Source organism: Podarcis erhardii (genome assembly GCF_964252035.2).
Source record: "Podarcis erhardii genome assembly, chromosome: 5".
In the NCBI taxonomy this organism is placed as follows: Eukaryota; Metazoa; Chordata; class Lepidosauria; order Squamata; family Lacertidae; genus Podarcis; species Podarcis erhardii.
Window position 1 is genome coordinate 61818948 of NC_138509.1, and position 25294 is coordinate 61844241.

At 44.5% G+C, this 25294-nt stretch overlaps 1 protein-coding gene across 22 annotated transcripts in view; it reads right to left on the reverse strand.

Moving 5' to 3' along the window:
• The window catches only part of KIF1A (kinesin family member 1A), a 119407-nt gene that overhangs the window by 92568 nt on the left and 1545 nt on the right, over window positions 1-25294 (reverse strand). For all 22 annotated transcript variants that reach the window (XM_081864591.1, XM_081864589.1, XM_081864585.1 and 19 more), the window contains exon 2: window positions 10263-10423. In XM_081864591.1, coding sequence (XP_081720717.1) covers window positions 10263-10368 — 106 coding nt within the window. In that variant the 5' untranslated portion in view covers window positions 10369-10423. The remainder of the gene's footprint in view (window positions 1-10262; window positions 10424-25294) is intronic.

Here is a 25294-nt window from a genome sequence, read left to right on the forward strand (position 1 = left end):
AGGTTTGGTTATCTCTAAGGAAAAGGGTGGGTTTGGCAAAGTGTATGGGAAGGAGGTTGGTGGGGGTGAGGATAGGTGAGGTTGGCAAGAGGAGTGAAGTGAGCAGGGGCCCAGCCTCTAGTATTTATATCATTTGTGTAGAAAGGGGAAATGCAGCAGGTGCCATTTTCCTCACATTTGTGTGACAAGTGGTGGTTGTCAAATTCTCTCTCTCTCTCTCTCTCTCTCTCTCTCTCTCTCACACACACACACACACACACACACTACATCCATAAGGCCCCTGTCTTCCTTTGCATCTGTTCACCCTACTTAGAGGTAGCATCTAGATGTCTTTGGCAGTGTGCTGCTTATTGGCCTGTGTCCTGTTACAAACATCTTTCAAGTCTTGAAGCAAATCCAGCACAGCTCACTAGTAATCAAAAGCTGCTTCTTTCTCCAGTTGTTGTTGTAAATGGCACTCTCACAAACCACCCATTGAAATAGAGTGTTTTTTTAGCATCTCTTCAAAAGCTAAATCATTAAACGTTGGAGGGGGTACCAGCATGTTTAGTATTTAAGCACATTGGAGAGCTTTAGTGCAGTGTTTCCCAACCGGTGTTCCGCGGCACACTAGTGTGCCGCGGGACGTCGGCTGGTGTGCCGTGGGAGGGAGGCGGGCGAGTCGGGCGGCGAGAGGCGGGGCGGCGGCGGCGGCGGCGAGCACACGCGGGGCGGGGAGCGAGCTCCCTCCCACATCCCATCGCCCCGTGCTCCGCGCTGGTGTCCGCAAGCCTTGCGCACCCGGGGGATCTCCCCCCGGGAGCGCAAGGCTTGCGGGCAGCAGCCTGCAGCGCGGAGCACGGGGCGCCCTCCGGAGGACGCCCTGTGCTCCGCGCTGGTGTCCGCAAGCCTTGCGCACCCGGGGGATCTCCCCCCGGGAGCGCAAGGCTTGCGGGCAGCAGCCTGCAGCGCGGAGCACGGGGCGCCCTCCGGAGGACGCCCCGTGCTCCACGCAGGTGTCCGCAAGCCTTGCGCACCCGGAGGATCTCCCCCCGGGAGCGCAAGGCTTGCGGGCAGCAGCCTGCAGCGCGGAGCACGGGGCGCCCTCCGGAGGACGCCCCGTGCTCCACGCAGGTGTCCGCAAGCCTTGCGCACCCGGGGGATCTCCCCCCGGGAGCGCAAGGCTTGCGGGCAGCAGCCTGCAGCGCGGAGCACGGGGCGCCCTCCAGAGGACGCCCCGTGCTCCACGCAGGTGTCCGCAAGCCTTGCGCACCCGGGGGATCTCTCCCCGGGAGCGCAAGGCTTGCGGGCGTCAGCTGGCAGCGCGGAGCACGGGGCGCCCTTCGGAGGACGCCCCGTGCTCCGCACTGGTGTCGGCCAGCCTTGCGCACCCGGGGGATCTCTCCCCGGGAGCGCAAGGCTTGCGGGCGTCAGCTGGCAGCGCGGAGCACGGGGCGCCCTTCGGAGGACGCCCCGTGCTCCACGCAGGTGTCCGCAAGCCTTGCGCACCCGGGGGATCTCCCCCCGGGAGCGCAAGGCTTGCGGGCGTCAGCTGGCAGCGCGGAGCACGGGGCGCCCTTCGGAGGCCACCCCGTGCTCCGCGCTGGTGTTGGCAAGTCTTGCGCACCGGGGGGATCTCCCCCCGGGAGCGCAAGGCTTGCGGGCAGCAGCCTGCAGCGCGGAGCACGGGGCGCCCTCCAGAGGACGCCCCGTGCTCCGCGCTGGTGTTGGCCAGCCTTGCGCACCCGGGGGATCTCCCCCAGGGAGCGCAAGGCTTGCGGGCGGCAGCTGGCAGCGCGGAGCACGGGGCGCCCTTCGGAGGACGCCCCGTGCTCCACGCAGGTGTCCGCAAGCCTTGCGCACCTGGGGGGCGCATGGGGCGCCCTGAAACAGAGGGTTCCCCATGCTGCGGACTGTAGCCTGCCGCCGGACGCGCGGGGCGCCCTGAAGCAGAGCGCCCCTCGCGCCAGGCAGACATGGGCCAGCCCCACAAGCTCGGGGGACAGCGGGGAGGCGCAGCACCGCCATCCCACTGTTCCCCGACCTGGTTTTTTTGGGGGGAAATAAAGGAAAAAAATTTTTCCTTTATTTCCCCCCTCAAAAAAGTAGGTGCGTCCTATGGGACGGAGCGTCCTATGGGACGAAAAATACGGTACTTACTATTTCATAATAAAGTAATTATAAAATACTTTCTTTGTGTTTATTTGATTCCTATTAAAGAGAGTTACTTTATATATAGTCAATATAGGCACAGAGTTAATTTTTTAAACATTTTCTAATGGTGGTGTGCCTCGAGATTTTTTTCATGAAACAAGTGTGCCTTTGCCCAAAAAAGGTTGGGAAACACTGCTTTAGTGAAGCAGATCCTAAATTAATGTGGATTATTTTGTGATTTCTTATTTAAAAAATGTAGCCTTATAGTGACATTTTTCTCCAAGTAATATAAAGAGGAAGTGAGACAGCCAAGTGAGCAGAGCCTCATTTTCCCACTTGGCTGTGTGCTCAGCTGTCCCCTTTGTTACTGAGCAGCATCACCCAATATTTCAGATATGAAGCCACTGGGGTAGTATCTCATAGAGACTGGCAAACAAGAAAATGTTACAGCTGTTGAAAGACGCTTAGGCATGTTCTCTGCAGCAAATCTACACATTCAAGAAAATAACAGGTGGATACAAACTAATGAACAGCTAATATAGAGACCCCTTCTAAAATTGGTGACAAGCCTATCATATATTTGCTCCCACTTTATTAGAATGACATTTTGCAACATGCAGTTATCTGGTAGCTGCAGTCTTTGATGCTGCTACAGTCACATGCTGGTAGAACCCCCTAAATAATGAAATGCTAAATGAATGTGGATTGTTTTGAGGATGTTAAAAACCAAATTTGAAAAGTATAGATTAGGGATAAGGATTTTATAACGTCCCTTCCCCCAAAGGAGCCCAGGGCAGCAATAAATAAGATAAAACTCACTCTCACTCTCTCTCACTCTCACTCTCTCTCTCTCTCCATATTTAAAACACCTTAAAAGACTGAGAAAAGCCTCAGTTTCACAAGTGTTTGATGGATGCAATAATGGAATACTGATTGGTATAGTTTTTGCAAAATATGCTGGGATTTAAGATATGTAAAATGAATCATGGGAAGAGAAGAAGGGAAGTCATTGATATCTTAAGGATGTAAAATGACTATTTGAAATTGTAAAACAGAAAATTTAATAATAATTGAGAGAGAGAGAGAGAGAGAGAGAGAGAGAGAGGTCTCAGCTTCAAAGCAGCTCCCTGTGAAAGGTCAAAGTTTGGCACCCCCGCACCTCTCGCCTTTCGTTTTGCTCAGTTCACTATGTCATAGTTGCGACACCCTGTGGCACCCAGTGCGATGGAACCAGTCGTGCTGCTTTAAATCTGCCTCTGTTTAAAAGTTTTATTGAAAGAGAAATCTATCTTCAGAAATGGCACCTATCTAATATCCAAGGGCAGGGAATTTCAAAGAGCAGGTGGCACAACACTAAAGGCCCAATTCCTACGTTGTGTAGAATGGTGATAACTGTAGGAGACCCTCACCTGAAGAGCACAGTCATCAATGGAACAAGTCCCATTATTCTTGACCATTGGCCATACTGACGGTAGTGGAACCCAACAACATCTGTTGGACCCTAGGTTCCCCATCTCCAACATAGAAACAGGTATTTAGAGTCAAGAAATTGAAAACACCAAGTGGTAAACAATCTTCTACTTACCAATGTGATGCATATATTCCATGAACTATCAAACCAGGCCAGTGATGTGGAAAAGGACATAATTGTTCTTGTTCTGAATTTCTTTAAAAGTTTATCTACCTGTGTAGTCTATTTGAATTCTTGTATATTTCAGATTGATGGATATTTGTGACATTGGACCATCACATAGCTACATTTTTCTTATTTGAGAAAAATATATTTTTAAAGGTTTCTGGCATGCACATTTTAAGACAGATGCACATATACTTTGGAAGTCAAGTATAATTCCCCAAACTACCACACATACCCCAAAATACCACATACTCTGCCCAGATTCATGCTAATACCCTTGTTGCAAACCTGCATACATCTAACTCTGGTTTGTTGTTCTTTTGTTTCCAATAGCTATAAATGCTGCAATACGTGTTTTAAGGAAAGATAGCAGTGGCTGATTTGGTGGGGGCCTGTAAATTAAATGTTCTTTTCACTCTGAGAGTAGAAGCACAAGGCACAAAGTGTATCTGATAAAAATCACAACGTATAACTGGCTTAGCGCTGCACATATTGTGACAAATTTGCTGTCCAGTGACTATGAATGGATGTGCTTTTGCCTTTAAGTAACTATAAATCGGAGTACAGAAATTTTGTTTTTGTTTTTTTAATGTATTTTTTATTAAAGATTTATTGGTTTACAAAAGTATGTGCAATGTCTCTTTTTTCAAGTTACATTTTCTACATGTCAGTTTCATTTGCTGAGACATTAGTGTTACATTAGGAAGAAAAGGGGGGAAGTGGTGGAAAGGGCCATGATGGGTGGGAGTGGGGTCAGGTGGCTATATTTGTATTTTACTTAATATATGCATGGGGTTTTGTGTCAGCATCATTTGTGCAGGTTCTCTTTGCTATTCGCTTGTGTTTCTTTGTTGTTGAGAGAAGTTGGGGTTGGCCTAGGCCAGGGGTCTGCAACCCGCGGCTCCGGAGCCGCATGTGGCTCTTTTACACCTTTGCCGCGGCTCCAGGGCGGATACTAGTGAGTGGAGGAGGCGCATTGTGCGCCCCGACACTCCCCACTGTGGCAGGTGCTGTACTGGCTGTGACGTCGCATGGGGGCGGTGCGTACATTAGTCACGCACCGTCCCAACATCACCTTCCCGCCTGCCCACCCGCTACATTGTAAGGGGCATGTACGCTGGTCACTGCATTGAAAGGGGGCATGTACGCTGGTCACTGTTTTGAAGGGGAGTGAAGAACACACACACACACAAAAAGGTAACTTGTTAATTTAACATTTATTTCTATGAGGAGGAGTAATTCTGAGGGGTCAAACAAAGAAATAATAAAAAAGTTATTTTTATAATGACGAGTTTTGCGGCTCCCAGTTTTTTTTTCTTCGGAAACGGGTCCAAGTGGCTCTTTTTGTCTTAAAGGTTGCAGACCCCTGGCCTAGGCTGTGGTTGCTTGTTTGTGATTGGCTGTGGTGAGCTTTGTTTTCATGTGTGATAGGGGTGGGTGGGTGTTTTTGAATCAGGTTAGCTATATTGATTTATATACTGTTGGTGGATTCTTGTCGTTGTCTTGTTGGGCTGTGTATGTGATAAAGGGGAGCCATACCGGGGTGAAGGCATCTTCCTCTATTTGTCCCCATGTCAGTTTCAGTTTATTGGTTAATTTTTCTAGTAAGGCTGTTTCCCATACTATTTTGGTACAGGTCTCTCCAGGGTCTGGTTAAGATGTTTCTGGCTGCTGAGAGTAGGTGAGTTATGAGTTCTTTGTGATGTGAGTGGGCATTATTGTCTTGGAAGATGTTTAGTAGGGCCAGTTCTGGGGTGATTTCTAATACTTGCTTAGTTATTTTACATTTGATAGAAACATTTTAAGGTGTCTTAGTGGCTACAGATGGTCTCCTAAATGGATAATTCACCTGCAGGATTGGATCTGGCAGACTGTGAGAAAGAGAGGGTGGTATGTAACTAAAAAGTGCACTAACACAAGGATTAGCACTAGTGCAGCAGGATTGTCTCCCCCTCCCCATGCATGCCCTATTCCATCCTCATATTTGCTCCCCAAAACAGATTGGGGGGTGGGAGGGGGGAAAGAGGAGGAAATTATTCTGCTGCACAAACTGAACATTCGTCTTAGCACACATTGCATACAACCCTGGGTAATTTTGAAAACACAGAACCAACTCAGGCATGGTGGGACCTTTATTTATTGTCCACCTCATTCACATACAAAGTGGAGTGGTGGTGGAAGATCTTAGTTTCACAATAAAAGGAGTGTGGGTGGAGAAATGCTGAACCAACTCCCATCCCGCACCTAACCTCCCCTTCAGTCCGACACTCCAGCCATTTTTCTCTGCTCAGTTAGAGGCAGAATTGAGAAAAGTAGCTGGAGCAACCAACTGCAAGAATGCTAATGTGCCTCTGGAAGTAAAGCAATGCTCCTTTTTTCCTCTCAGGGAAGGCACAGCATGCACCAGAAAGAGACTGCCCCATGTGTGGCTCTTAAAAGGAAAAAACAAAAACAAAAGATGGACTGGGGGATGAAGGAAATTAAGACTGATTCTTGAAGCTGTTTGAAAAGGCTGAATTGTGGTGTCCATTCCAGAAGTAACAGAGAAGAGTGAAGTTGCAGGGACACTGTGGTTGGTTGATGAGCTCTAGGGAGGGTGATTGTTCAATAGAAACAAAAGTGTGATGCTGGGAACCAACATTCTGCATCTGGAGCCAAGAGGCAGAGCAACAGGAATGCAAAAGTATTTACACTTTCCTTTTACTAGTTGAACCAGACCATAGAAATGGAAGCAGTGCTTTTTTCTAGAAAAATAGGTGCTGGTACACACCCTGAAGTTGTTATAGTAAGAGTCAGATGGACAGGGTATGTATGTATGTATGTATGTATGTATGTATGAATGAATGAATAGTAGTAATAGTAAGTACCACACTTTTTAACAACAACAAAAAGGTGCCGGTACTGCATACCTTTGAGTACCTCCTGGGGAGCACCGCTTGGAAGAAACTGTGGCTGTGAAGTATCCCACTTATTTGATGGATTTAAAGGGGCAGAACTAACTTCTGGATTGTTGTGACCTAGTCGCTCTATCCACAGTATCAAAAGAAAATACTTGTGGTCTGTGCTAGTGTGAGCCAACAACAATATTGGTCGGCTCCTTTTCCTGCTCACTGTGAAGAACACCTAGAATTCTGCTCACTACAGCAGTTGGGGAAGTTGGTAGGTGGAAAGACCAAAGGAGGAGCTCAGATAGGGGGAGAAATCGCAGTTGCCACATGTGCAGCTCAATCAGAAGTTTTTAAAAAGGCAGAGCAAATATCTGGATTGTCATGAGACAACCAAAACTGCATGTTCAGAGACGTGAAATGGACTCTGCATGTAAACAAATACAACAGTACAGAAGGAATTTGTGATGGGTTTGCATAAAGAAAGCAAGGGTTCCTTCTGCTGGGACAGGAACCTTGTGGTGTCATTCTGGAAGACGTTGCCTGCAAGACTTAGGTATTCCACAAAATACATGAAGATCCCCAAGTGGAGTCTACTTGAAACTCACCAACATGGGACAACAGTTTCTTCCATTTCCAGTAGGATTATTTTGCATGCCATAGACCTTTCTCTATTGTGGCCCATACTCAGTTACATCTCAGCTTAAAAACTTTGTAAATAACACTTTAGGGGACAGAGCAGCTCAAGTGCCCACTTGTCTATAGATGTGCACTCTTCACCACTTCAATGCATGTCCACTTTATGCTCAAGTTAAGCCATCAGTACACCAAGCCCCAACTCTTCAATGACATTTTCTGTCCCCATCCATGTTTCTTTATTTGCCTTCCTCAATAAAAAAATAAGAGGATTGAGCAATGTGTGACATTAAATCTGTTGTTTGTAAATATGTCAATGTTTGTTTGTTTAAAGTAGAACTGAAGTAGTGTCTGGGTGAAGAATCACAGCGCATGGGGATGCTTAACCTTTCTCCCACCCACGGGAAAGGGCAAGTTAGCCCTTCCATTCCCCGGCATGTTCCTGGAAAAAAACTGTCTCACCTCTGTGCTGAAAACAGCAAAGGGGGAAAATCTCTCATTGATTCCAATTAAGTGTAAGGTCCAGTTGTGGCTGACTCTGGGGTTGCAGCGCTCATCTCGTTTTATTGGCCGAGGGAGCTGGCGTACAGCTTCCGGGTCATGTGGCCAACATGACGAAGCTGCTTCTGGAGAACCAGAGCAGCGCACGAAAACGCCATTTACCTTCCCACCGAAGCGGTAATATAATAATAACAATTTATTATTTATACCCCACCCATCTGGCTGAGTTTCCCCAGCCACCTATTTATCTACTTGCACTTTGATGTGCTTTCAAACTGCTAGGTTGGCAGGAGCAGGGACCGAGCAACGGGAGCTCACCCCATTGTGGGGATTCGAACCACCGACCTTCTGGTTGGCAAGCCCTAGGCTCTGTGGTTTAACCCACAGCGCCACCTGCGTCCCCCTAATTAAGTGTACCGGTAGTTTGTTTCTTATCCCTATTTGTAGCATGGGGATATTTTTTTTTTCCAGGGTCCTGGTGGTGGAGGAAAATATTAATCCTCTCCCCTCAGCATGCTGTTGTCCTAATCTTGATCAGACTTCCTGCACTTGTTTTGTTTTGTTTTTGTCCTGGCACTTTCCCTTGGAAAACCCTCGTTTTCCCACTGAATTGGAGCAAATGGCAATCTGCAGAAAATCTGATTGTCATTTGCTCTGATTCAGTGGTTAAATATGGCTTTTCCCAGGGAAAGCACCGCGGGGTGGGAGTGGAATATTCTTGTAGCTTTAAAGCGTTGACCTGTGCCTCAAAACATGACACAAAAGAAATCTGGGTGAGCCCTTGGTGTATGTATGTATGGGTGGGTGTATACACACACACACACACACACACACACACACACACACACACACACCTTGAGGCATTTGACATCAAGTGTTGTTAGGCCTGAAGCAAACAGAACTGCTGAGCTGTTTGGAGTCCTTCAATTCAGTGAGACTCAAAAAGGGAAAAAAGGGAAAAGAACCAGCATTCATGTCCAGCTGAGGGGATTAGCTACTCATTTTGCTGCTTTGGTCTTCAATCACTGCTTTTGTCTTCTGGGCAATAGAAACCTCACTGTCAGCAGGTCTCTGGGTCATTGGCTCTGGGGTCACTGTAGGCTTCTATTAGCATGGAAACACCAACAGCAGCAGCACTGTTCAGAAAATAAGATATGCCCTTAAGAGGCTCATTGGGAGGGCAAGAACCTCGCATCTCCCCGGTTCCTTCCTACTTGCTGTTTTATATTTGAATGTCTGTAAGAGCAGAACAGCGCATCACAAATAAAACACAGGGCTCCTATTTCTCATGTTTTCCTCATAAGGCAAACGCAGGTGTAAGGGGGCACCTCTGGGGAGAACTGGAAAGGGATCAAAGTCTTAGTCAAGGTCATTGCTAGGCACTTAAAATACTCAGGGTGCAGGCCCATGACACAAATCTACATATACTTTATATGTAAAGATGCACATTTTCAACCAGCTTTCAGGGAGAATTCATTAAGGGCACGTTAATTAAGGTGGTGGGTGAAATCTCACCGGTACTGTGTATTGCAGTACACCCAGCTGCCCTGCTAACAAAGCTTTTTTTTTAATCAAAAAAGTTTTTAGAAGTAAAAAGGGCAAGAGTTGCTGGCCTTGGTGAAGAAGACCCACCACTCAGATCCCATGGGTAACACAATGGGTAACACAATGCCTTTCCACCACCAAGACACTTTTGCCGGCTGTTTGGTTCCAGATCTACATTTGTAAGATAAATGCAACTCCAGAACCATGGTGAAGATAAAGCGATTTAGGCTGCAATCCTAACCTCAACTTACCTCAGACAAAACCCCATTGGATTCAATAGACAGAAGTAGTTATGTGTATGTGTGAAATAGCTGGTGGGGGTGGGGGGAAGTCTTCTCCAGGTCCTTCGCTTTCTACAAGTGTTGATCCCCAGCCCTCTCCCCTTTAATTCCCATGTAGACAGCTCATGCAACTTAGCAATGCCCTCTAGGAGTACAAAGGAAAAGTTTTCCCCTTGGCAGCTTCTAGAATTCTGTGGAGGGAACATATGGGCTAGAGCCATGGTAAAGAAATGAAAAGACACAATTGTTTCTATCTAGTGGTTGGTGCATTGCTGAGATGATTCTCTTTTTTCAATATGTTGCTGGCCTACAATTCAGATGCTCACATAGCAATGTCAGATATTATGAGGGAAAGCAAATCCTCGGGGTAGACCTTGTCTGAAGCCTTCATAAGCAAAATTCTCTCTCTGTCCCCCTCCCCCCCCCCTCCAAAGTGTACTCCCAGGTAAGTGGAGTTAGAAATGCAACCTAAGTGTTTCTATGTTCTGTAATGCAATTGTAAAACCTCAGTGACTAGCAAGTACAATTGCATTATCTCTTCCACATTCTTTCCTGGATTATTGATCAGAAATGACAGAAGTAATGTGAGAGACACTCAAACCCACTCTGAAGTGTCTTGCAGAAAAATATGCAATGATTACTCACTTGTGGTGTTTCCTGTCATCTGTATGATACATTTGGAGTCCTTGCCCATTTCTCGGGAGTTGAAAGGACGCACCCGCACTGCCACCTTTACAGAAGCTCCTGCCATCCTGATGGTTTGAAGGTTTTACTCCTCTTGCTAGGATTGTACTCCTGAAAATGCCCTGAAGAAACAAGAAAGAGATGTTAGGAACGGCAACCTGGCCGATGAATTCTGCACCAAATAAGGTTTCGAAACCGTCTTCAGAGGCAGCCCCACGCATTGCAGTAATCTAACCTAGAGAGTGCCAGAGCCTAGACAACAGAAGTTAGGCTATCCTGGTCCAGATAGGGGCAAAGGTGATGGAAGTCTCTCCACATCACCAAGGCCACATGAGCCTCAAATGACAGCAATAGATCAAGAAGTACCCCAAGGTGCGTACCCAAACCTTCAGAATGAGTGTAACCCCATGAAAAGCAGGCCACCTCCCATACATCTGGTCTAGGAAACTGCCCACTAACAGTGCCTCAGTCTTATATGGACTGAGCTTCAGTTTGTTGGCTCTCATTCCATCCATTACTGACATATGATAACAGTTCAGAACATCTGCAGATGTTAAGGAGAAGGAGTGCTGTGTGTCATCAATATAGCTGACAATGTATTCCAAAGCTCCAGATGTCCCTACTTGCATGTAGATATTAAATAGCATTGGGGGGGGGAATGAACTCTAAGGAACCTCACATGGAATGCTCCACAGGGCTGAAGAACAATCCCTAAGAACCACCCTCTGGAAACAACCATCCAAGTAGGACCACTGGCGGAGGAAGAGGAGTAAGGGGGGAGCGTACCACCCCCGGCAGTGCAATCCTGGTGGGGTGCCATCGCTGCTGTTCCCCCCACCCGCGCTGGGCGCCACACCCCCACTGGCAGTGCACCACACCCCCAGGAAGCACGTCACGCCCCCAGGACATGCGCCAGCCCCGCCCCTACCTGCTCTCCGTCTCCCGGTGCTGGAGCATGAAGCTCTGCCACTGAGTAGGACTGGAACCACCACAAAGCAGTGCCACCCACTCCTAACTTGGAAAGCCACTCCAGAAGGATACCATGGTTGATGGTATGAAAAGCTGCTGGGAGGTCAAGGAGAATTAACAAGGGCACATTTCCCCTGTCTCTCTCCCAAGAGAGGTCATCATATAGGGTGACGAAAGAAGTTTCTGTGCCAAAACTGGGCCTAAACCCTGATTGCCTTCTTGGTTGTCAGAAGATCTTAACTGTGATATGCTCTTAACTCTTAGTTCGGCCTTTGGTCCTGCACCCTGATTGCCCTTGGGTCCTGGCTCCTAGCTCTCCTGACTCTCTCCAGGCTGTTGCCTGTATCCCAGCCCAGTCTTAGGTCCTGATCAAACTGGACCATCACTGTGGATTAATGCCATTTTTTCGGCATGGAAAATTTTGTAGGTTCTTATTTTTCGTAGGATTCATTGCCTTCTAAATTTGACAGGGTTTATCCCTGTTGGGTGCATGAGAGCTGATAAGAACCCTGCCCCAAGGAGACTGATGCATATTTGAAATATAGCTTGTAATTTTTGTCAACTGGAGAAGCAAAAGGCCCATCAGAAAGCACTGGTTAATCCTGGTGGATCAAATTAATTTAGCAAGGCTTACTTAAACAAGATTTTCCTTAATCTGTGGCACTATCTACTTTGCCACATGACCTTCCTTTTTCTGGAGAGAACCCGACCACCTGACAGCTGGCCATCTCCTTGCCTAAAATTCAAAAGGATTATTGACAAAGAAGGCAGCAGCTTTTGCTCTGCTTTCAGACAATGCAAGTAAAGAGACAGATAGTGCCCCCTGCCATGTATTTGTTTTATGGTAAGCTTTGAGAAAGACAGGCTGTGTGGGAATAACTGTCACATCACAAGACATCAGAACTAGTTCCCATGAGATGATGCCCTAGTAAAGTTGTACAGTATATGCAGGCCTGGATCTTTGACTTGATTTCTCCTCAAACTCATTGGTTACCCCCCAGCTTAAGGTGATGCCATCGTATTCCACAGTGAACAGAGGCTGCTCAAAGGGAAGGAGGACATTTTGGAAAATTCAAAACCAGTTTGAGTGGGATCTCCCCTCATGTTTCCTGCTTCCACTCTCCATAACTGGTATAAAATCACATCAGCCAGGCTTCAGTATACATCTGAGTAAGAGAGCTAAGCCTGCTGGACCCACCCTAGTTTATTTTCAGTATAAATAATTCAGTGAGCTAAGTGCAGTGCTCAGCTCAGCACAGTCACAGCCCTCAGCTACATCTAGGATTCTCTCCCTACTGGCGGAAGATACAAAGCACCAGAGAAACCACAGCGGAATTGAGAGGGAATGTCAGATGAAAACCCCCACCCCCGGCTGCCCTTTTTAGTGCTTTGGGGAAACCCAGCCAGATGGGCGGGGTACAAATAATAAATTATTATTATTATTATTACTTTTCTTCAGTGTGATCTGCCAACTGGAATATTTGCTCTGCAACAAACTTAATAGCTGCTCCAGATTTGCATAACTTTATTGTATTTCATTTCATTTTAGTCATTTTAATATTTGTTAAGAGAAACAATATTTCCTTTTTAAAGGGGTATGTTGTGATTTGTCAGGGAAATTCAGCATTCTAAGTTTCCTCATGTTATAGTTTATACATATATGTCCAAGTTAATTTCTATTTCTGTAATCTTGTTTTACATTTATATTCTTAAAAGCCTTGTTCTGCAATGGTCCAATGGCTAGATAAAAATAAATGAATCTGATCAGAATAGCTGCTGCTCTGTTCTATATAGTCACAGCCCTGCGATGTATAAACATCTACAATCGCTCACTTTTTATGAGGCATCCACACAACACCATCATTTATCCATTCTCATCTTGTATTTTCCTTGTGGTTCTTCCTTCTTTTCTCAGACCATGGAAACATCACTTCCAGACAACCCCTTTATTGAGCATTTGTCTTGATATGTTTGTGTAGAGGTTATACAATTTCCCAATAGTTGATTGCTATCCTTCAATTTCTAGTGCATTTTCCAATTACTTTCCTTCCTGCAAAAAGCAAATTTATTGTACCAGAGCACTTTAATTCTGCAAACCAGGATTTGCTGGTATGCCATTGAATTCCTTCCATAAAATAGTGACATTCTGGAAGTGACCAAAGCGTGGCTCCACACACACATACACACACACACACACACACACACACACACACACAAAATCACTCCACATACTGTACAATCAATGCTATTACCCCCATTGGTTAAATTGGCCCTACTGCTAAAACATTGAATATTTCAACTCAAAGGGACAATATTTTCATTATATTCACATGGGAGCACATTTTTCCTCCCTGTACTAATAAAACGGCTTTCTGCTACTACAGCTTAGGCTATATGTGAAAAATGAGTGCTGGAGCCACACACAGAATGCAGTTATTAAGTGATAGCCTCAAAACTGCCCCATCTAAACATCACACAATATTAAAACGATTGTCAGCAGTGTGCATGTCTGAAATTGTGAGAACTGGACGGAAATTAGGTTTTGCAGATGCAAGTCACCAAGCAGATATTAAAGATGAAGATAAGCAGTCAGTATCTGCCTTAGTTGTTTGTCTGTTCATTGCTCATTTCTGCTCATACCCAAGAGCTGTCTGAATGTCAGGAGCTGTGGAAATGGGCATATTGAATGAGAAGACTTAGATATTATGGTGGGAAAACACGTTTTCTAATCCCATATTTCCTTCCTAATGCTTGGCTAGGTGGGGTGGCAGGGATGGAGATTTACAGGGGAGAACTGGCAGGTGAACCAGAGCTCTCGACCTTTCTCTTGAACCCTCAATGGTTTTGTTCAGTCCACATTTTTAAGCAAACTGACCAGAATATCACTTCCCAAACTAATTCATGGATCAGAACAGTTATCCTTTGGCTTTAGCACTCCTCCACATTATGTAATATTATTTGGCTCAAGAAATGCACCACAACATTTATAGAAAAATGCATATTTTAGCCAAAATATATTTAAAACAATGAAAATATTTATGTGGTTTTTAAAGTAATCATTGCAGATTGATGTAGAAATGGAACAAAATGGAAATCATGAATGAACGTATGTGAAATAGATCAGAAATGGATTCCATGTCTACTCCTGCAAATGTCGCTCCCCTGGCACGCCATTTAAGAGCCCAACTGGGGTGGGCTGGAGTTACCATAGGGAAGGGAAAAGACACCCAGTTGATGACCTGGTTAGTGGGGTAGAAGTGGAAGGATCATTAGGCGCGAGTGATCATGCTCTTCTGAAGTTTACTATACAGCGGAAAGGAGCAGCCAAGCATACTAGGACTCAATTTCTTGACTTTAAGAAAGCCGACTTCATAAAACTTAGGGAAGTGCTGGGTGAGATCCCATGGACAGTAATACTAAAAGGAAAGGGAGTTCATGATGGCTGGGAGTTTGTTAAGAGGGAGATAGTAAAAGCACAACTTCAGGCAATACCAATGAGACGGAAACATGGAAGGTGCCTAAAGAAGCCAGGGTGGCTATCTAAAGAACTTTTAACTGAGTTAAGATTAAAAAAGGATGTGTACAAAAAATGGAAAAGGGGGGAAACCACCAAAGAGGAATTCAAACAAATAGCCAGCACGTGTAGACACAAAGTCAGAAAAGCTAAAGCACAGAATGAACTCAGGCTTGCTAGAGAGGTTAAAAGCAACAAAAAAGGCTTTTATGGGTATGTTCGTAGCAAAAGGAAGAACAAAGAAACAGTGCGGTCACTCAGAGGAGAAGATGGTGAAATGCAAACAGGGGACACAGAAAGGGCTGAACTCCTCAATGCCTTCTTTGCCTCAGTCTTCTCCGATAAAGAAAACAATGCCCGACCTGAAGAATTTGGAGCAAATGATTCAGCAGAGGAAACACAGCCCAGAATAACTAAGGAGATAGTACAAGAATACTTGGCTAGTTTAGATGTATTCAAGTCTCCAGGGCCAGAGGAACTGCATCCAAGAGTATTAAAAGAACTGGCAGATGTGATCTCAGAACCACTGGCAGTCATCTTTGAGAATTCCTGGAGAACAGGCGAAGTCCCGGCAGACTGGAGGAGGGCAAATGTTGTCCCTATTTTCAAAAAGGGGAAAAGAGAGGACCCAAATAATTACCGCCCAGTCAGTCTGACATCAATACCAGGGAAGATTCTGGAGCAGATCATTAAGCAAACAGTTTGTGAGCACCTAGAAAGGAATACTGTGATCACCAACAGTCAGCATGGATTTCTGAAAAATAAGTCGTGTCAGACTAACCTGATCTCGTTTTTCGACAGAATTACAAGCCTGGTAGATGAAGGGAACGCAGAGGATGTAGCCTACCTTGATTTCAGCAAGGCATTTGACAAGGTGCCCCATGATATTCTTGTAAAGAAGCTGGTAAAATGCGGTCTTGACTATGCTACCACTCAGTGGATTTGTAACTGGCTGACTGACCGAACCCAAAGGGTGCTCATCAATGGTTCCTCTTCATCCTGGAGAAGAGTGACTAGTGGGGTGCCACAGGGTTCTGTCTTGGGCCCGGTCTTATTCAACATCTTTATCAACGACTTGGATGATGGACTCAAGGGCATCCTGATCAAATTTGCAGATGACACCAAACTGGGAGGGGTGGCTAACACCCCAGAGGACAGGATCACACTTCAAAACGACCTTGACAGATTAGAGAACTGGGCCAAAACAAACAAGATGAATTTTAATAGGGAGAAATGTAAAGTATTGCACTTGGGCAAAAAAAATGAGAGGCACAAATACAAGATGGGTGACACGTGGCTTGAGAGCAGTACATGTGAAAAGGATCTAGGAGTCTTGGTTGACCACAAACTTGACATGAGCCAACAGTGTGACGCGGCAGCTAAAAAAGCCAATGCAATTCTGGGCTGCATCAATAGGAGTATAGCATCTAGATCAAGGGAAGTAATAGTGCCACTGTATTCTGCTCTGGTCAGACCTCACCTGGAGTACTGTGTCCAGTTCTGGGCACCACAGTTCAAGAAGGACACTGACAAACTGGAACATGTCCAGAGGAGGGCAACCAAAATGGTCAAAGGCCTGGAAACAAAGCCTTATGAGGAACGGCTAAGGGAGCTGGGCATGTTTAGCCTGGAGAAGAGGAGGTTATGGGGTGATATGATAGCCATGTTCAAATATATAAAAGGATGTAACATAGAGGAGGGAGAAAGGTTGTTTTCTGCTGCTCCAGAGAAGCGGACACGGAGCAATGGTTCCAAACTACAAGAAAAAAGATTCCACCTAAACATTAGGAAGAACTTCCTGACAGTAAGAGCTGTTCGACGGTGGAATTTGCTGCCAAGGAGTGTGGTGGAGTCTCCTTCTTTGGAGGTCTTTAAGCAGAGGCTTGACAACCATATGTCAGGAGTGCTCTGATGGTGTTTCCTGCTTGGCAGGGGGTTGGACTCAATGGCCCTTGTGGTCTCTTCCAACTCTATGATTCTATGATTCTATGACCCCTCTCTCCTACCTGCCAGTTCTTCCCTGCAAGTTGTCCAATCCCTGTGTTTGCATTACAGTGGTACCTTGGGTTACATACGCTTCAGGTTACATACTCCGCTAACCCAGAAATAGTACCTCAGGTTAAGAACTTTGCTTCAGGATGAGAACAGAAATCATGCTCCGGCAGCGCTGCAGCAGTGGGAGGCCCCATTAGCTAAAGTGGTGCTCCAGGTTAAAAACAGTTTCAGGTTAAGAACGGACCTCCGGAACAAATTAAGTACTTAACTCGAGGTACCACTGTACTGTAACAAATGCATATTTGCTCAAATAATGCATAGCTCTACCTGAAAAGACAGTTTGCTGCACTGCTGATTGTATGATTTGTGCTACACCAGAAATGCATGAGCTGAAGGAGTAAAGGAAGAAAGAGATGCAAAACTGCACACAATGTTCCTGGAGAGTACATCAACTGAACTGTGTTTTCTGCTAGGCTCACTAATCTCTTAGTGTGCCAAAATGGACAGGCAGAGACACCATAGTCCCCAGATGGCTTGTGGCTATTAAGAGTGCTTACTTTAACAGCCAGAAAACACCCCCATCTGTAAATGTCTCGAATGCTGCCTCTATATTGAAGATCCATGTATTTAGTTCTATCTTACATTTATGAGTTTCTTAAGAACACTCTCCCAAAACCCTTCATAATTTTCATATAATACATTTTCTTTAACTAATAGATTTTTACTAATATATTTATACTCTGCCTTTCTGAAAATAAAAAAAATCAACTAGGGGAGCTTACTTATATAATAAACTACAAAAACATGATAAGCAATCCCAAATTAGAATACTTTTAAAATGGTAGATGCCATATAAAAAGGAATTGGGGAGGCATGTTTAAATAAAGATGCTTTAGACTTGCTACAGCTTCTGCTTGAAAATAAAGGTTACCCTTATTAATTCACAAGAACGCGGCTTCCAGAATGCAGAACAGAAGCTGTGTGTTTCCCAGGAGAGCCAATGCAACAACAGCCTTTTTTAAAGGAACAGAATACTTCAAAATGGCGAAGAGAGTGGGTGAGGGAGGGGGCCAGACCTCATTAACAAGTCAAAGGCATCCGAGTCCAAGATACGTCAGCAACATTGCACTTACTGCATAGGAGCGATACTAATATACATCACACAGTGATCTGGCTCTGGTTTTAACGGATGGAATCCTACCTACAAATTGCAAACTCTTTCTCCAAGTGTGGATCCTTATGCAGCTATAATGGCATCATCAGTGGGCTTGGGGCAATCCTACGGTTTGCAAAAGTACCAAAAAAAAGGGGGGAGGGGAGACAAAAATAAAGATGAGGGGGACAGGAAAATACCCAGCAATAAATGAGCATACTTGGTAGGCACAGAATGCTGACTGTCAGGATAAATGCAACTGAAAACTAAGAGAAATGGAGTGTCCTAGAAAAGAGCATGGCTGGCTGGATGACTGGTACCCTGAATAGCAATACAGTGGTACCTTGGGTTACAGATGCTTCAGGTTACAGACTCCACTAACCCAGAAATAGTACCTTGGGTTAAGAACTTTGCAGCGGGAGGCCCCATTAGCTAAAGTGGTGCTTCAGGTTAAGAACAGTTTCAGGTTAAGAATGGACCTCCAGAACGAATTAAGTTCTTAACCCGAGGTACAGCTGTACTTCACACTCCAGCATTTTCTTGCCAATCCCACATGTCATTTATAAAACAGTTTACTGGAGCTATGTTTGTGCGAGGTGTTCTGTTGTTAGGCTTAATGAGACAGTGCTAGGAGTGCCTCTTGACTGAAGTAATTCTTCTAGAGACTAAGGTGACAATTTCTTGGTCTCACAGGGAATTTCATCCAACTTAGCCAATGTGCACTACAGTGCATCACCCTCTCAGTTCCAGCCCACTGAACATGACAACCAAACCTTGAGCGTTGGGAGCAGTTTGTTCCCTCATTCGCCAAACCAAAAACAGTAAATAGATACCATAAAAGTTCACCCTCCGCCTGAAATTCAAAACACAGAAAACAAAACTAACAAAGAAGCAGAGATGTTAAAAGAATACCCATGAAGGAGCCATAGTAATTAGTAATTAAGATAATCACATGCATTTCTAATAGGGCTGTCTCATTGTGCAGTTCCCAACACAGCAAAGCTGTTACTCTGCTAAAAAGGTTTTGGAGTGAGTGAAGCATTTTTGTCTGTGGTACAGAGCAGGCTTCTGAAGTATACCTAATCAACAGCCTGAATTTGCTGCCCTCTGGACTGCAGCCCCAAGATAGGATAGGTGGATATACGAGGTGCCTTCCCAAAACTTTCAGTTATTATTTTTAAAATGTAGTTTTCCAACCAACCAATGTTTACAAAAATGCATAAATCTGGTGAAAGAAAGTGCACATAAAATGAATATATAATTGAAAATAACATGCAAAAAATGCATTATATTAGAAGAAACTGCATACAGATCTGCATCCAAAATATGTTAATTAGAAGAAATTTGCACTAAAATACTGAAGAATTTTCATGAGGATATTTTAAAAATCCTCATATTGCTGCAGAAATGCAGAAAAGCAAATTTAAGAATGGAAGAATAAGAAACTGAGAAAACCAAAATTGAGAGATCCTTCCATCCCTACTCAGAAATAAGGCCCACAGTGGAGCTTATTTCCCATTAAGTGTGTTCAGGATTACAGTCAAACTCGCTTTAGCATATTAGACTACCTATATTTAGATTCTGATTCATTTTGCATTGAGTTGATAGCCCCCCCCACATAACATCTGTGGGCTGATAGGAGTTGTAATCCAACAACAGCTGGAGGGCCACAGGTTCCCCATCTCTGTCATATGCATTTGGCCTGCTCCCCACATAATTGCCACTATAATCCTGTTTGGAACCATTCAGAGTAGGTGAATTTGACTGTCAAATATTCTGCCATTGAGTGAAGTAATATTATAATTAAGAATTTCTAGAAGACAAAAGTTGCAACAGTAAAGTTGCATAACACCAATGCACTGCTGACATTTTGTGTCTCTATCTTAGAAAGGACTACAATGCATTTATGTCAGGCAGCAAAGAGTTGACTCCCATTTTGCCTTTGTTCTTCAAATGACACACATTTTACTTATTTACTTTAAATATTTATAAGCCTGCCTTCATGCAGCAAATTCTAGTTTCCTTGCTGGTTTGGAACTTCCTTAGTTTGTTGTACACATCCTGCTTCAGCAGTCATATATTCAAACAATCATATGCCCCCGTCTGAGGTGTTGTTTTTTTAAAAAAGTGGGGAAGGCAATTTTTGTTTTTAAGCTGAAAACCAGCTTTAGGTGTGCGATGATTAGGTGTCCCTGTTTGTGTCTTCCCTCCAGTCATCTTGATCAATAGTTATTCTCCTTTATATTCATTGTATTCTTTTAAATACTTCACAAAATTTTGCTTTTCATAAACTTTGCTCATCTATCAACTGTCTACAAGTTTGTTTGCTTTTATTTATTTAATTTCATTTATGAATTAATCATGTCCCATAAAGCATGTGAAAGCGATTTAACAATAAAGACAGTGACAATAATGACGTATACAATTTCAAGTCCAATACAGATGCAAACTAAGGTAAAAATCTCCACTTAAAAGGTTTGCTGAGAAAGGAAGGTCTTCAAAGGGCACTGAAAGGCAACAGAGGTCTCTGATATGTAATGAAAGCGAGTTCCAAAGACTAGGTACTGCCACATTGAAGGTCCAAGTTCTGCATGGTACAGACCAGATCTCCTGATGACCTTCTGCTGCAGGATGCAGTGGTCAGATGGTGAGATGATATTTTAGGTGTCCTGGCCCCAAGCTGTATAAGTACAACACTACCAGCCCCTTGAACTTTGCCCAGTAATTTGATGATGATATTCTGCCCTAGTGAGCAGTCAAGCAGCTACATTTTGTACTAGCTGCAGCTTCCAAACCAACCACAGGTCCAACGCTATATGGAGTGCATTGTGGTAATCCAATCTGGAGGTAAAAGTACATTTTACCAGCTTCAGCTGTTTCTTGTCTGGCATAGCCTGATTGCTGTTATCCCTGAACAGCAATCATGCTATGCCAGACAAGAAACAGCTGAAGCTGGTAAAAGGTACTTCTATCCACTGAGTTCACCTGGCCTCTAGACTACTAATATGCTCTTTCAGGGAGAATATGACTCCATTCAAAGTGGGCAACTGACCAATTATCTGGACTTGAGACCCACTCACCCACAGCACTTTCATCTTGTTGTGATTCAGACTCAGTTTGCTGGCCCTCAGCCAGCTCACCACCAAGTCCAGGCACTGGTCCAGGGTTTACATGGCCTATCTTGATACTTATGTTACAGAGAAACAGATATGTGTATATCACCAGCATACTGATTATACTTTGCCCCAAATCTCTTGCCAACTGATCTCAACAGCTTCATGTAGATGTTAAATAGCATAGGGGATAAGATGGTACCCTATGGCACCCCACAGCACAACGTACAGGGAGCAAAAAAACACCCAGTGCTATTCTGCGAAACCAACCCTGGAGACAGAATCAGAACCAATATAAAACATTGCCCGCAGAAGCCATCTCACCCAACCAGTTCAGATGGATACCATGGATTATGGTGTCAAAAGCAGCTGGGAGATTATTTAAGAATAACAGGGTTGCACTCCCCTTGTCCATCTCGCATTAAAGGCCACCCATCAACCAAGGCCGGTTCAGTCCCATCAATCCAGAATGAAATGGGTCAAGATTATTATTTGAGTATTTGCAACTGTCCCACTATGACTCTCTTGATTACCTTCCCTCAAAGCTATTTGTGACAAACTCAAGGGTCCAGTATGAGGGGTCCCCCCCCCAGAGGTGATTGGATCACCATCTCTTTGAAGACAGCCAGGACCACTCTCTTCTGCTAGGATACATTGACTACACTCTGAAGCCACCTTACCATACCTGGTCAGCAAGCTTTAATAAGAGAGGCAAGAGGAACACATGGTTGGGTACATCGTTGCAAGCAGTTTGTCCACATAATTAGGCCATATAAACTGAAACCTATGATTTCAAAGTAGATGCTGCACTGGAGAATGCCATGGGAGAATGCAGTAAATGTGGCATCAAGATAGCTATGGGGGTGAGCCACTTTACTCTCAAAGTGCCTTGCAAACAAATCATAGTGGGCTTCCAAATGGAGCAGGTATTAAAAAGCTTCAGGCAATACAAAACAACCCCTCTGCTACACAGGTACTTGAAGATGTGATGGAAGCAAAGGACATTCTTCACTGCCCTTACTGCTCCTCAATAGACACGATTCTTTGCAAAATGGCATATCTGGAACTGGACCCCATCAGTGACAAAGAGCCTTTTGTGCAGATAATCCTTTTGTTAATGCATTTCAAAATAGCACTTGCCTTTTCCTGCAACCATCTCACTTTGTTGACTCATTCAGATTATGAATCATTTTTACTCAGTGTTATATAGCTTATATCTTGCACCTTTAAAGACAGAGGAAGGACTTATACTTTAGTGCCACTTTGTATATCATGGTTACCACCTATGCCTAAGGCGGCCTGGATTCAAATCCCCACCATTGTCAGATCTTGGAGTCTCAAATTTCAGCAGGGCCCTGTACAATGCCAAAATTCAGTGCCCTAATGCCTCTAGCACTCCATTCTAAATCATAGTTGTGGAGCCCCCAATAGCACCCCTGAGGCTCTGTGACCAGTGCAAGTGATCCGGTCATGTCCCCTTAAATCTGCCTCTGTCCCCACTCAACCACAAAACCTACTGGGTGACCCTGGGCCAATCAGCATCTCTCCAGTGGTGGACTTTGGGCTTTAAAATTTCAGAGGCGCCTGAAATTCAGTGTGCCCCCTGCCTCTGGCTTTCCATTGTTCGTCAATGTTGAAGTGCCCCTCTCAGCTCATCACCCAGTTCAGGCGAACCAGTCAGGCTACCCTAAATCCACCTCTGATCTCTCAATCTAATATACCTCACAGGTTGCTAAATAAAGTCTAGAGTGAACAATGCATACTGCCCTGGACACTTTTGAGAAAGAATGGTATAATAATACATAATTGTAGTGTGTGTTTTTTAGGGCTAGGGAAAAACTCTCCCACTGGACCCTTGCTGCTAATGGGATAATGCAAGCTGGGCCATTCTTCTAAGAGAGTATAAGGCAGCATTTTACATTCTTACTGCTTTTTGCACTTTGTTCTGTTTTCATCTTTAAAGTAGCCTTTTGATTATTTTTATCTATTTTCTGTATTTCACTAGATTTAGATGCCTCTTGATTATAATAAAACCTCAAAGCAGGTTACAAAATATAATAAAGCAATAGAGTTATCAGTTTAAAAAACAGTTAAAAACAACTCTTTAAAACATTCAAACAATAATTAAATTCACTAATAAGCTAAAAGAAAAAGCACATGTCAACATTCTACAAATAGAGGAAATCAATGTGAGCTGAAGAGTTTGCATGGAAGAGACAAAGGAAGATAATTTGTGGGAAATGGAGCCAAGAGCTCACAAGAAGATAAAGGGTAACTATATAATAGCAGTTGTGAAAATATGATCTGCAAATGCAGTGATCCATACACCCCCTTACCCTTTGTCAGAATGAAGTTGGCTGAGAATTGAATATTCCGTAGTATCTTAGCTTTTACTCTGCCCTCCCACCATGTTGTCAGTGACCTTAGTCCTCCCCCACGAGCTATGAAATGGTAAATGGTAAACTATTCAGAGGATGTAGAAGACTGGGCCTGGCCTAGCTAGGTTTGCAAGGAGATATATCAAAAGAAACCCATAGCAAATAATAATGGCAAGTCATAGGAGTCACACTGTGACCAAAGCAAACTAAAGCTGAGCCAAAAGAAATGCTCTGAACTTCTGATTATTAAAAACTTCTGTGCCCGGTTTGCAATGGCAGATGTAGAAGGCAGGCCATAACCTTGTCAAAAGGCCAGTGTGGATGAACATGTGTTTGCATCATCCAGAAAACAAAAAAGCATGTGACCTGCTCCCTATTCTTTCACTTGAAGCTAAAAAAGGGCAGAAGTAAAAAAAAAAAGGGAGGGGTAAATGGTGATTATCTAGTTTTGGAAATTTTGGAGCGTAGCACTTCCTCTTCAGTGGTGCTGCAGGGCAGGACTTCAGGTACTCAGCAGAATGAACAGGAGGGCCCCCAAATGCAGCAGGCCTGGCTTTAACATTTTTAAGTACTGTAATGCAGAAGATTATCTAAAGAGGGCACCCCACCCACAAGACTACGAAGCCCAGAGCCCAAAATTATCTAATTGAACCACAGGTCCTGTTCCCTCCTTATATGAACTATTTCATGAGGCTTACAACCCTAAAACAGCCACCTCATCTCTTATTGATAGTGGCAAAACCTGGTTGTTGTTCTGTGCCCTAAAGGAACGAGCGTTGCAGCAAATTCATATTCCTTGAGGTGCTGTTTGCAACTGCCTGCCTAGAGGACTCGTGCTATGACATGCACAGATTCCTTCCACTTCTATTTCCAACTCTGAATTTATACTGCTGAAGTATAAAGGGTTCCTTTTCCTTAGCATACTTCATAGAAGACATGCTTTAGGCTGGGGATGGGGGAGAGATGTCTCTTGCTCAAAGCCCTTGGCACAATAGCATAAGTCATTATATTCAGCCATGTTGTCAGCAGGCATGTTGCTCCTAAGATGGCCTCAGTTGACTTCCAAGCAGGCCACACTAATAGCAGGGTCCCCTCCCTGCTTATAGTCATCACCTCTGCCATGTATTTAATGCCCGCAGGCCCTTTTGTCTTTTCAAGATCATTCAGGAAGATGCACTGTTTCTATCTGACACCCAAAAGCATTATGGTTCTGCCTGGGATTATAAGAGAACTAGTAAAGGACCTTGTGGTGCTCAAGGCAGGTGCTAGATTTAAGCATGGAGTCGGTGCCCATTTTTCACACCCTCTCCTTTACCCAAACAAACCCCCATCCAGGACATATTTAAGACCAGGGGATGCTATACTACAAGCCTATCCAGTGATACTACAGCAGTGTGGGCTCTAAACTCTATAAAATGGCTGACACCCAGATAGATTCTCCACCCACATCAGAGCAGTCCTATATATACACACACACCTAAAGTATTGTCCCTAGCTAACAGCTTCTTTCCCCTCAAATGTGACAGATGACAATGTACCCACCTTTGTTTTGCTGCAGCCAACATTGTTCCATCTTCATCAAAAAGGACTGCATTTTAATAAAGATATATGCCATGCCACGGGTTTCCAAGGTTCTCCACACACCCACACAGAAATTGGGAGCCATAGCATGTGCAGGAAATGGAGACAGTAACAGTAGCAAATGTTATTGCTACTGTTACCACAGACATTGTTCCTTCTCACCCTCCCGCCCTTGTCTCTCAAATGTGCTTTCATTAAAAGGATGCAGGGTTTGGTTCAAATCAAATAAGTGTGAATTATGGGGTGCTCAAAACATAGGTTATGCTGGCTGGCTGGCAAGCCCTCGCCCA